The 13,997-nt window shown below is 34.5% G+C and overlaps 1 protein-coding gene across 2 annotated transcripts in view; it reads left to right on the top strand.

Annotated features, from left to right (window-relative positions):
- Window positions 1-13,997, top strand: part of adamts17 (ADAM metallopeptidase with thrombospondin type 1 motif, 17) — a 148,892-nt gene that overhangs the window by 28,699 nt on the left and 106,196 nt on the right. For both annotated transcript variants that reach the window (XM_051114413.1, XM_051114412.1), the window contains exons 5-6: window positions 4,008-4,091; window positions 5,549-5,703. In XM_051114413.1, the coding sequence (XP_050970370.1) occupies window positions 4,008-4,091; window positions 5,549-5,703 (239 nt within the window). The remainder of the gene's footprint in view (window positions 1-4,007; window positions 4,092-5,548; window positions 5,704-13,997) is intronic.

The following is a 13,997-nucleotide window of genomic DNA, read 5'->3' as shown; positions in this document are numbered from 1 at the left end:
ATGCGTAGGCCCAACAATATGACAGGCTGAATAGGAAAATTGACAAATTTGGTTTCCAAATGAATTTCGATGGTGTCATGCTCTCGGCAGCCAATAATAAATAAACACATTGTGGTCGTTACAAATGTTTATTCATGCTGCATGTGTGAACCCGGATTTAATTGAGTCTGGGCCGTGTTTTCTTTTACTTTGCGTCCGTGATATTTACAGATGAGGGCATGTCAGGCAACCTGTCCGTGTCACCATCTGCTTAATTTGGCTTCTAGTTAGTAACTGATGAATTTGCAACAAAATACTGTCGTGTTTGAGGCACAGACGTCAAGCAGCAACAGCTATTGGCCGCATCTTATCAACTATAAACAATTAGATGGTCATTTGTATCTTATTTGTTTTCAGCATTGTTTTTTTTTTTTTGCTGTCTGTGACTCTGTCAGATGCACCAGTTGAGAACCGCTGACCTAAGCTTGTGTATTTGCAGTGTATTTTGTTTTTGTTGATAAATGGTTTAAATATATACTTAAACTGCATATTTTGCACGTTTTGCACGTAACAGAGCATTTGGACACTGTAAGTCCTGGCAAAAAAGAGAATGGGCTCATAAAACAGGACAGAGAGACAGAGTGTGAGCGTAACATTTGCTCTGCTGACCACAGCTGTGCTGTGTGTGAGAGACACATTCATGAGTCGGCAGCTCTCAGACACACACACACACACCTCTCGATTTATCACATGGGCTCTGTGCCAAAAATTAGTGTGCTGTCTGTGTACAGAAAGCAGCAGTTGAGGCATCTCATGTTTGAGGCATCCAATCAGAATTTAAAGTTATAATCTTTCTAGTACATTCTCTTTAGAGTATATGCACCTGTAAAATGTTGATTACTGTATGATTGGGTATCGCTATTATTGTGGCCGTTTGCCGTTTACCCTTGTTATTATATGACCTTGGCAAAGACCTTGTTTACAACTGATTTTATTTCCATAATTTAATGTTTCTAAGTGAAACGAGATGTTGAATTAATAAAAATGTTGGACGGTGCTTGATTTGATCCATCTGGGATTGCATGAACTGGAAGTGGCTATTAAGAAGTTGGAGAGGTTGGAAAAGTTGAAAATGAAAGATTTGTGATATTAGAGGTGGAGAAATTGCATTTAAAGCAGTGGTTTTGTTGCTAATTACAACAATTAAAATTTGTTTTGTTAATTGAAATAAAGCTGAAAAATAATAAAATAAAATAAATAAAATAATAAAATAAAATAATAGTATAATGATAAAATAAAATAAATAAATAATATTTTTTATTTAATACTGTCCTGAGTAAGATATTTTACATAAAGGTTGTTTACATACAGTCCACATGACAAAAAATTGCTGAAATTATTCAAATAACCCCCTTCAAAAGTTGGCACACCCTTGGTTCTCAATACTGTGTGTGGTTACCTGGATGATCTACGACTGTTTTTTGTTTTGTGATGGTTGTTCGTGAGTCACTTGTTTGTTCAGAACAATTAAACTGAGCGCTGTTCTTCAGAAAAATCCTCCAGGTCCTGCAGATTCTTTAGTTTTCCAGCATCTTTTGCATATTTGAACCCTTTTTCAGCAGTGACTGTATGATTTTTAGATCCATCTTTTCACACCGAGGACAACTGAGGGACTCTAACTGTTAAAAAAGGTCCAAACATTCACTAATGCTCCAGAAAGACAATGCGTTAAGAGCTGGGGGGTGAAAACGTTTTGAATTTGAAGATCAAGGTAAATTGTACTTAATTTGTCTTCCGGGAAACACAAGTATCTTCTGTTGCTTCCGAAGGGCAGTACTAAATGGGGAAAAAATTATATTTCAACAAAATAAGAAAAATTTGGACATGTTCAAAAGTTTTCACCCCCGGCTCTTAATACATGCATTTTACATGCATTTGTATGATCTCTCTTATTTTGTTAAAATTATTCACATTTTCACAGATTCCCAAACTTTTGCATGCACCTGTATTTATAAAAAAATGTATACGATCTGCTTGGACTTGTTCAGTTGGTTGTTCAGACTGATGAGATTGTGTTTTAAAGGAATAAAGAAAGAAAGAAAAATCATTTTGTATTATGTATTTCAGTCGTGCGCCAGAGAGAATGACCTCACTCTTATCAAGTTGTTCATTCAGAGCAGGTTTGTAAACACCATTTTTGCTGTGAGCATCTGGAAACGGGCCTGCGTAATAAAGTACAAACAAACTGAATATTGATCTGAAAAACAGTCCAGACAACAACACCTCACTGCATCTGTTGCGGTAAAGCAAAGCTCAGTCAATTCAAGAACAGCCCTTTCTACTGTATCTCTAATGGTGACAATGGTGAGTCATATGAAGATTAATGTAAAAATGAATGAACTGCACAGATGTGTGTGATTTGGTAAGAAAGTACACCTCCTTTTGTCCTCCCTGAGGTCCTTAGATTTACATTCTTCACAAGCGAGTTCGACAACGCCATGGAAAACTGTGTTATTCAAATCAGCCTTGCGTCTTCCCCTCCAGATGCTGGTTACTCATCAATATGTGAATCCTCCCTTCAGTTCAGCTCTATACTTCTTCATTAACTTCAGCTCACATGGAATTGTCCTTGATTTTTATTCTACAATAGCTAGTAAAATAGTTTTTAATGGTATGGCTTACATCTCTGACGATGATGAAAGCTCAAACACCTCTATTTCTTCCTTGACTATCTTCTTTATATACTGTATGTTATATTTGTCCATATATGTCCTTATGCTCATCAAAGTTCCATTTGTTTGATCAAAAATACAGAAAAAAGTAATATTATGAAATATTATTGCAATTTAAAATAGCTGTTTTCTATTTTAATATATTTTAATAGAATAATATATTAAATAATAATTATTTATAAAGTTCATTATTAAATAATAATATATTAAAATAAAAAAATACCTATTTTAATTTTATATTTATAATAAAATATAAATAAAAAATACATTATAATATATATATATATATATATATATATATATACACTACCGTTCAAAAGCTTGGGGTCAGTATATTTTTGTTGTTCCTTTTTCTTTTTTCTATATTTTTAATCAAATAAATGCAGCCTTGATGAGCATAAGAGACTTCTTTAAAGACTATTACAAGTCTTACTGACCCCAAACTTTTGAACGGTAGTGTATATGTATAATTAATAAAAAAAACTGTATATATACAATATATAGACTGCCACTGATCACAAAGTCTTAAGCGGCAATGTTATTATTTATCATTTCCTTTATTTAGCCAGGAGATCACATTGAGACAGTACTATCTCTTCTTCCAATATATATATATATATATAAAAATATAATAAAATATAATACAATTAATAAAAAACTGTACTGTACATTTTATAAAATACTGTAATTATTGTAGTTAAAACAACCCAGGCATATTTTTCCACACAGTTTTTCATTAAAAAGAAAAAAAAAACCCCATAAAAGTATTTTGAGTCTTGATGTAAATGAATCATTGAATCAGTATTTTTGAATCGATTCATTCAAATAGATAGTTTGAACTAATTCGCAGAAATTAATCAAACTTAACAATTGTAATGTCATTTATGCATTAACACTCATATTTGCAAGTCACAAGACAGAGTTGTGAAACCCACAGAAACAAGCAGCATTTTCTCTTATTTTTTTTAAATGGTACTGAATAGCTCAATATACCAGCTAGACCAAAAGAATCAGCTGATGTTGGGCTATTTTGATATCAACATCAGATGATAACAATTGCTTTTGGCAGTTAACACATTTTAGCTCGCCATTTTGTCTAGAAATCTACTGAAATCTATTTAAACTTAATACTAATGCTTAATGTTTTCCTTTTTTTTTTTTAAATATTTTTGGTGAATTTTAACTCAAACCGGTCAACTGCAGTACAACTATTAAAACATGAATATGTTTTTATTCTTTGAATATATTAAATTAATTATAATAAATGATTTCTCTTGTCCTATTCTCTCTCTACAGGTGTATAACATGTTTCAACACCAGAGTTTGGGAGTGAGGCTCCACATCCGGGTCACCAAGTTGGTTCTCCTGCACACCCGTCCAGTAAGTGTACAAACACTAGTTCAGCATCCAGATCTATGTACATCATGACTCAACCTGCCATTTATCCGCTCTCTTGCTGTTTTATTCCTATCCTCAGGACCTGTGATGTTATGTGTGTGTGTGTTTAACTACTGGTTTTCCCCTTTATTTTATTGCTGGATTTCATTCTCTCCAAAGGCTCCTGAGAGTCTGCCAGACGGTTTTCTGAGTGCTCACCTCTAAAGTCTGAAATGATGTATGTCAGGACGTCACTGTATAGCCATTAGTGTAAATATGTAGTGATGCTTCAGGGCAAAACCTTAAGACTCACAATCTCTGATATCAGAAAGATAAAATCAGGGAAATGATGGATTTAGATGCTTGAAACAAACTCTTCAATTCCAGCTGCATTACACCAGTAATTTTCAAAGACATCATGATCTCATTGTGTAATCAATGAATCAACAAGTCCCACTTTTATGTCAGTGGGATTTCATGAAGACATGAAAGACCCCATGGAGTTTTGTGACTTGTAGTCTGTTAGTTTTGACTGTAAATTGTATGTGCAGTTGTACTTCTACAAGACTTTTATTAGGTACGCATTTAAAATTGGACAGAAATAGTGCTTGTCTTGCATTCAAAGATATGTATTACTGTTCAAAAGATTTTTTATGTTTTTGGAAGAAGTCTCTTATGCTCTCCAAGGCTGTATTTATTTCAGGAAAATACAGTAAAAACAGTCATATTGTGAAATATTATTACAATGTAAAATGAGATGTTTTTTAGTTAAAAATATTTTAAAATATAATTTATTTTTGTGATGCAAAGCTGAATTTTCAGCATCATTTCTCCAGTCTTCAGTGTCACATGATCCTTCAGAAATCATTCTCATTCAGAACAGCATTCAATTAAAACTGATTTTTTAACAGCAATGTAAATTTCAGTTTAGTGCATACTTGTTGAATAAAAGTAATAATTTCTTTCAAAAAAAAAAAAAAATAATAATAATCTAAGTGACTCCAAACTGTCTTTGTCCCATAAAACACTATAATGACTAGCAAGTAGCAAAGCAGCAAATCATGATTCATGTAAACACTGTAATCTAAAAGCCCAATTTTGATTTGTGTGCCCCGTTACTGTTTCAATTCTGCTCTCGTCAATTTTAGGGGTCTTTAAAGACAATTTAAACAATTTATCACCAAGAGTTGATGTCATATTGAATTTGAGCCTAAAGAAAATGAGGATGTGTGGGACAGAATTACAGCCCATTCATTATGTCTCACTGTTTTAAAGGAAAAAATTAAATGCTGCATTTCACCATTGAGTGATAGTTAAAACTCTGATGATGTGTTTAAATGACCGCAGACGAATATGTTACTAAAGCCGTTATTAAAAAATAAAGTGGGAAGTATCTAATTTAAAGTTTTACTGCAACTAAATCTGTGAATCAGATTCTAATTGCCCAGTGTGTTTCTTAGGAAAAGCTGAAGGTGGGCCATCATGGAGAAAAAGCCCTGGAGAGCTTCTGTCTCTGGCAGCATGAGGAATACGGCGCACGATACCTGGGAAACAATCACGTTCCTGGAAGCAGAGATGACCCTCCTCCTGTGGATGTGGCTGTGCTTGTTACCAGGTACTTGTCAATCATGCTTGGTTGGCAAACATATACAATAATTATGTGTGTGTATATATATATATATATATATATATATATATATACACACATATATACAGTACTGTGCAAAAGTCTTAGGCCACTAGTATTTTCATCAGCTAAAAAATGGTTTAAAGTCAGTTAAAGTCTGTCTTTTGCTGTCGTATGTCAGTAGGAAATATCAGATTACATTTCTAAACATTCAGTTTGCCATTAATTGTAATAATCTAGTGAGATTTTTGTGTGGAGCACAGGCTGTTGTCAGACTCCTTGTGCAAACAGAGATCTGATCTCTCCATCATTCAATCCAGTCTGTCTTAAGAAACAGAAAAAACTGAGACAGACTAAATCCAGAAGAACTGTGGCAACATCTGCAAGATGCTTTAAGAGACCTACACCTACAAAGCTACAGTACTGTTAAAATTTTTAGACAGTTAGGCACATAAAATGAGGATGCTGTCAAAAACAATGTCATAAATAGATTTTCTTTATCAAAGAACTTCTATTAACTAAAATAAATAAGCATTTGATGTGACCATCCTTTGCGTTTAAAGCAGCTTTTGCCCTATGTGCACTTGTGCAGAGTTTTTCAGGTAGCTTTGCAGGTAGGTTATTTGAAACATCTTGGAGAAGTTGCCACAGTTCTTCTGGATTTAGTCTGTCTCAGTTTTTCTGTTTCTTTTTGTCATTCCAGAGAAAGACTGGATGATGGTGAGATCAGATGTCTGTGTGGAGCACTGGCTGTTGTCAGACTCCTTGTGCAAACAAAAATCTCACTAGATTATTACAATTAATGGCAAACAGAAGCTTGCAGTCACTGAACATCTATGGGTTGATAATGTAAAACTCTGGATAAGTTTTCATGCACGCACCTGTTGACTGTCGTACAGTCTGACATTAATGACAACTGAGATCCCACAGTGTGACATGATCATCATGTTCATACAGTCTAACAAGTAACAGTTTTAAAGCACTATTAAAACGCACACTGTGCACCCAGCTTTAGTCTCAAGCCCCGTTCACGCTACAAGTGACACGCAGCGACAAAGCGACACGATCCTTGATTTCAATGGAGAGCTGCTGATTTCTGGCAACAAGAGCGACAGCGTTCATTGGCGACCGGATGGGCCGTGTCCAGTGACAGTGACAAAGTTCAGAAGTTCCCTTAACTTTATGCAAATTAAAAGCGACTTTCAGGAGCGACAGCCAATAGTAAAGAAGAAGACGGTAGAGCTCATGTGATCATTCTCCTCTCAGCCGTAGATAAACATACGCAATGGAAGAAAAGTAGTCTCGGCTTTTTATTTGTTTTTCTTTGTATGTACGAATTTAATTTATATTTATATTATATTTAGCCTTTTGCCTCCAAAATGTTTGTATTTAGTGGCAAAAAACCTGATTCGCTGTCAAGGCAACCAGTAGTGAGAACCACTACTAGCAACCTCATCGCCAGCCCCTGGTGACATGCAGCGACAAAAATAAAAAAACACAGAAATGCAGTGATGCCAAACCTTCTCACGAAAGAAGAAATCCGTTGTGTTACAACTGTGATGACGAGCGCTTATCGGGATCAACTAAACTCTGGATTTCCAAAGTATATGAAAAATGTAAAGTTTGCGGCATAGAATCTTTAAAGGGGTCATCAGATGCCCATTTTCCACACGTTGATATGATTCTTTAGGGTCTTAACGTAAAGTCTATAATATACTTTGGTTAAAAATTCAATGGTAGTGTAAAACAACACCCTTTTTACCATGTCAAAATGAGCTCTGCAAAAATCAACAGATTCTGATGGATTGTTCCTTTAAATGCAAATGAGCTCTGCTCGCCCCGCCCCTCTCTTTTCTCTGTGGAGTGACGAGCCTGTTTACTTTAGCAGCATTTAGCGCGTTTAGCCGTGAAACTTGCTAACTAGCACGTTATTAGCATAGGTGATTAGCATAGGTTCCCAGATCTTCTTCCATGAGTCTGAAGGTCTGGCTACGCAAGACTACTCCAGTGTGACCTTGAGTAGAGCTTCATACATTTGCTAATAACAACCAAAACACCAGTTGATTAAAAGACACTGACGAAAAACGATGGATTAGTTCACTCCAGAATTAAAACTTCCATTTCCAAATTATCCAAGACGTTCATGTCTTTCTTTCTTCAGTCAAAAAGAAATTACGATTTTTAAGGAAAACATTCCAGGATTTTTCTCCATATAGCGGACTTCAGTGGGGATCAACGGGGTTGAAGGTCCAAATAATTGCAGTTTCAATGCAGTTTCAAAGGGCTCTACACAATCCCAGCCGAGAAATAAGGTTCTTATCTAGCAAAACAGTCCATCATTTTCTAAAAAAAATACAAATTTATGTAGCTTTTAACCACAAATGCTCATTTACAGTAGCTCTGCAATGTGTATGCGTGTCTTCACGCATGATGTAATCACGTTGGAAAGGTCACACGCGGTTAGTTCTTCGTCTTTGTAGTTTGGTTCAAAAAGGTAGGGTAGGGCATAAAACGCCATCTCATTTTCTATTCCAACTGACTTGTAAAGTGCATTTGATTATATAATGTGTGAGCTTGAGCTAGTACAAGACGCGCATTTGTGTTTTTTTTTTTTTTTTTTTTTTTTTTTTTTTTAGAAAATGACCAATTGTTTCACTAGATAAGAGCCTTATTTCTTGGCTGGGATTGTGTAGAGCCCTTTGAAGCTGCATTGAAACAGCAATTTGGATCTTCAACCCATTGATCCCAGTGAAGTCCACTATATGGAGTAAAATCCTGGAATGTTTTCCTCAAAAACCTTAATTTCTTTTAGACTGAAGAAAGAAATGAACATCCTGGATGACATGAGGGTGAGTTAATTATCAGGAAATTTTTATTTTGGAAGTGAACTAATCCTTTAATCTGAAACGAATACAGACACTTGCTTTTTAATGCATTTCCAAGTATTTTTAAGTGTTACTTCTGTTTCCAAATACTGTTCTGGCCCATCACATCTGCACAGATTTTATTGCGTTTTGCTTCTCATTCCCATCGCCGTCTCTCTGTTTTACGTTTTTCACTTTCCGCTTTGTCACACACGTCCTTTGAAGTTCTGTATCTTTCAGCTCTTGGCTGCTTAAGACAGATTTAACCTTTTTTCATCCCTTTTATTGAGATCCAACACAATTTGAACCCGCCAGTATCTGAGCTGTGATAGAACCTAATAATCCTTCAGTCAGCGAGACAAGTTTGCTCCCAATCTTCATCTTTTCACTACAACAGATTACTAGAGGCAGCCAAAACACGGCATTCCCGACGCAGTATTAGGCTTTATTAGCGTACTGTAATTTTCAGAATCAAAAAGGTAAAGAAAAAGAAAATCCTTTTGTTAAAACGACTCATGTGAGCCTGTCAGATACTATCTGTCATCCCAGGCCCGAGGAGCTCGCAGGGAGAGCCAGCGCACACAGAGAGGGCCTTTGTTCCCCCTGCACCGGGTTAAATATGATCTCCGCCGGCGTACAAAAGCAGCTCTCTATAAGGATGCGGCATACAGGAGCAACATCTGTCTCAGCTTGCATGCCAAGATGGCTCGGGGCAGCGGGAATGCATCAAAGCAAATTAAGGCTTGACAAGGTGTGCCTCGGTTTCCCCTCTCACAGCTTTGTTGGAGCTGTCAGTGACTCGTCCCGGGTTCCCGCGGCACTTGCTGAGTGAAGAAAGATTATCTTCTTAATGCTTCTATAGCCACATTCACACCACACTTTTCACTGCTCTTCTGAGAGCTTAAACTCATTCACGCCTTCGCTGAGATTCGTCATAAAATCATTACTGACTGATCTATGCTTATAAAGTTATTTTGACTTCTTGAAGCTTGAAGCTGTGCCACTTATTGAAAATACAAAAATGCTATTGCGACTTTATTTCACAATTCAGACATTTTTTCTCAGAATTGTGAGATATAAACTTCCAAATCTGAGAAATGAAGTCAGAATTGCGTGAAATAAACTCACAATTGCAAGAAATAAAGTCAGAAATGCAAGTTAAAAACATGCAATTCTGACTTTTTTCTCGCAAATGCGAAGTTAGATCTCACAATTCTGACTTTTTTCTCACAATTCTGACTTTTTTCTCACAATTTTAACTTTACCCACAATTGGGAGTTATAAAATTAGAATTGCGAGATATAAACATGCAATTCTGACATTTTTTTGTCTCAAAATTGTGAGATACAAACTCGCAATTCTGAGAAATTAAGTCAGAATTGCATCATATAAACTCACAATTGCGAGTTATAAAGTCCAATTTTGACGGGAAAAAAGACCATGCTCTCAGAATTGTACTTTATATCTCGCAATTCTGACTTTATAACTCGTAATTGCGAGTTCGTATGATGCAATTCTGGCTTAATTTCCCAGAATTGCGAGTTTATATCTCACAATTCTGACTATAACTGGTAATTGTGAGTTTACAGTAGTCAACATTTTAAAGTGGATCAATAAAAAGTTCATCAGAGTTGTCCTAAGACAAGAATGGGTATTGTTTTAGTTTTAGGACAACTTTGATGAAAGGTTTTGACCCACTTCAAATGTTGACTGCTGTATATCATGCAATTCTGACTTTTTTCTCAGACTTGTGAGATATAAACTGGCAATTTTGAGAAAAAAAATCAGAATTGCAAGTTTATATCTCACAATTCTGACTTTATAACTCGCAATTGTGTTTAAATCACGCAATTCTGAGAAAAAGTCAGTATTGTGAGATCTATTTTTGCAGATGTGGTAAAGTCAGAATTACGAGATACAAACTTGCATTTGCAAGAAAAAAAGTCAGAATTGTGACTATATATCGCAATTCTGGTTTTATAACGCAATTGCAAGTTTATATCTCACAATTCTGACTTCATTTCTCAGAACTGCAAGTTTATATCACAATTCTGACTTTATAACTCACAATTGTGAGTTTATATCTCACAATTCTGAGTTTATATCTCACAATTCTGAGAAAAAGAAGTCAGTATTGCCAGGTTATATCTTGCAATTCTGACTTTATAATTCGCAATTGTGAGTTTATATCACGCAGTTCTGAGAAAAAGAGTCAGAATTGTGAGATCTAACTTCGCAAATGTAATAAAGTCAGAATTACGAGATACAAACTCGCATTTGCGAGAAAAAAGTCACAATTGTGAATCGGGCTTTATAATTCGGGCTTTATAACGCAATTGCGAGATTATGTCTTGCAATTCTGACTTCATTTGTCAGGATTGGGAGTTTATATATTGCAGATTTGACTTTATAACTCGCAATTGCGAGTTTATATCTCTCAATTCTGAAAAAAAAAGTCAGAATTATGAGATGTAAACTCACAGTTGTAAGAAAAAAAAAGTCAGTATAGTGAGAATAAAAAGTCGCAATTACCTTTTTTATTTTTTTATTCAGTGGCGGAAACAGGTTTCCATAGTCTGTACACATATAGATCTGTAATTTACAAGGATTCATTTATGAATTTAAATGCGATTACAGGGTTGCGCATCATTCAGAATTAAATTTAGAATGTTTGTTTTTGGATTCAGTTTGAATTGAGGTGACAAACAGGATGTAAATTCACAATTCAGGTTGATTCTACAGTACCGTTCAAAAGTTTTAGGTTAGTACGTTATTATTTTATTGATCAAAAGTATCAGTAAAGTCATTTATAATGCTTGAAGGTTTCTATTTCCAAGAAATGTTCTTTTGAACTTTTTATTCACCAAAGTTTTCAACACTGATTATGTGAAATGCTTCTTGAGCAGCAAATCAGCATATTAGACAGTGAAGACTGGAGTCATGATGCTGATGTTTAGTTTTGATCACAATAATAAATTACATTTTAGCATGTATTCAAATAGAAAGCAGGTATTTTAAATTATAATAATATTTCACAATATTACAGATTTTACTGTATTTTAATTAAATAAATGCAGCCTTGGTGAGCAGAAGAGACTTCTTTAAAAAAAAAAAAAAAAATTCTTACCAACCACAAACTTTTGAACAGTGGTGTATGCAGAATTACTATGAATTAAAAATCAAAGAAATTCATATAACTGTATCTTTAGAAAAATCTTGACAAGCATTAAATGCTGGCTTGACAAATCCATGCTTGAAAGTTTTGAAAAACGTCTTTTAGCCACCAAATTGCAAAGGTTAAATGATGCTATAAAATGTTGAGATGATCATTTACCATGTTTTACACAGCCATCTCTGCAAGCGTTTACTAAACAGGTCTGATTGTTATGTAATGTTGGCACCTCTAGATTTCCGCACGAGTTTCCAAATTGGAAGCCTGACTTTCTGTTGCACCTTTCCAAGTAGGAAGTTGGAAATTCTGACTTTAAGAGTCGAATGGAACGCAGCGTTAGCTCCTATTATACAGGGTGAGGTCAGAAATGCTTTCATTTGGACACTTTTGCGACAGTTGGGACAGGGTGGCGGGTCACATCCTCCACGCACGTCAGCGCTAATGGAAATCAGCACTCCTAACGGTATCCCTTCCCAGCCGTTTGTCGTTGAACAGGATCTGTGTTCAGCACCCAGCTGTGTGTCACATTCACTTAAGCTGTGAAGGAACAAGAAGGGAAACCAGAAGCCCACATCAAAAACCCTTTGGAATAGAAGGACATCGGGCAGCCAAAGTGACACGTTGCAGAGCACGTATGGTGAAAACGTTTGATGGCTGCAAACCCAAAACAAAAGACATTAATCTTAGCTGCTTGACATTTAGTAAACAACAACCTCTTTGTTAATTCCAAAAGCCTGTTGAATTTTTTTTTTTTTTTTTTCTGTCGAACCACCTCAAAGATCGTCTGATGTTTTAGTTTGTCATTTGGTGACCACCAGTGTTGGGGAAACTACTTGGAAAAAAAGGCTTTCCAAACTACAACCTGCTCATAATTTAAGTACAATACAGTCAGGCTGTTCCTTTGAAAACATAGTTAGCTACATTACAAAACTACTAACAAAAGCTAATGACATTAGGCCTTTTTACTGCATTTAGAGGTTGTGTGAACAGAATCTGTTGTTGAAATGATTAAGATGCCATAACATGGACTGAGCCCTGTGTGGATAAAGCTGTACTCTATTATTGACAGATTTCAGGTTTGTTTGAGCCAATTATGAAATTCTGACAGAGTTGATGCAATCACACCATGTTGTTTAGGCCTAATCCTATGACAGCGGATTTCAAAATTGTAATTATGTATGTTGCAAAAGAAATATTGTCCAACTGGACAGATGCTGAAACTAAAGAGCTTTAGCAATGTTATTTTAGTAGTGCTATGTATGTATGTATATATTTATTTATTCATTTATTTATTCATTCATTCATTTTTTACAATAACTGCACTGCTGTTTAAAGGTAATTTCTAGTGGGACGCCTTTGTTATATTACATTTAAATCTAATCATGACAAAGTTTATATCGTTGGAAATATTGCTGCTCAATATATATATATATATAAAAATAGAGTACATTTTCTTAACAGTAAATTTATACTTCTAGAACTTTTTTATATTAAAACGCTACATTGCTGAATGTCTGCTTTAAAAAGAGAACAACATTAGGTCTTATTCATGAATTATAACAATTTAAGTCTGAATAGTGCACTTTCACGTCTATGGTCAAAAATGGGGGTGACAGTTATGGGGTTAAAAATATATAAATATATATTGTTTACCTTGGATATAAGATTATTCATTTCATGAGACAACATACTGACAACCCTACAAAATCTGCTTTATTTTTTTCTCCAAATTCCATTTAGTTCCATTTTGATTTTTCTGGATTCAGTTTCTTTTCTGTTTTTAAACATTACATTTTTAAGGCCCGATAAAATAAGTTTTTTTTTTCCCTTAAATTCAGTTTTATTTTTCTCAAATTCTGTGTTTTCTATTAATTTTCTACATTCCATTTGAATGGTTTTATTACATTTTAATAATCAAAAGCATCTCTAATTAATTGGCTTTATAAAAAAAAGAATTATTATTAATATTATTATTAATTATTATTATATATAATAATATTTAATATAATATTAATTTATTCATTAATTTCAGAAATACTGTTGTGCATTTAATTTTTTTCTGGTAAATTATTTCTCTGGTAAACATTCCTTAAAAAATAATGTTTTAATAATAATTTTATTAGTAGCAATAGTACTATTATTACATTAAGTATTTCTGTCACAATTTCTTCAAGTTAAACCGAACTTTTATTTTGACAGGTTGCTATGAAGACCTTTATGATGATAGTTTTTCTCAAAAGAAACAG

Source organism: Labeo rohita, chromosome 7, assembly GCF_022985175.1.
Source record: "Labeo rohita strain BAU-BD-2019 chromosome 7, IGBB_LRoh.1.0, whole genome shotgun sequence".
NCBI classification, from domain to species: domain Eukaryota; kingdom Metazoa; phylum Chordata; class Actinopteri; order Cypriniformes; family Cyprinidae; genus Labeo; species Labeo rohita.
The sequence above is the reverse complement of the archived record's forward strand: the minus strand, read 5'-3'. Positions and strand labels throughout refer to the sequence as shown.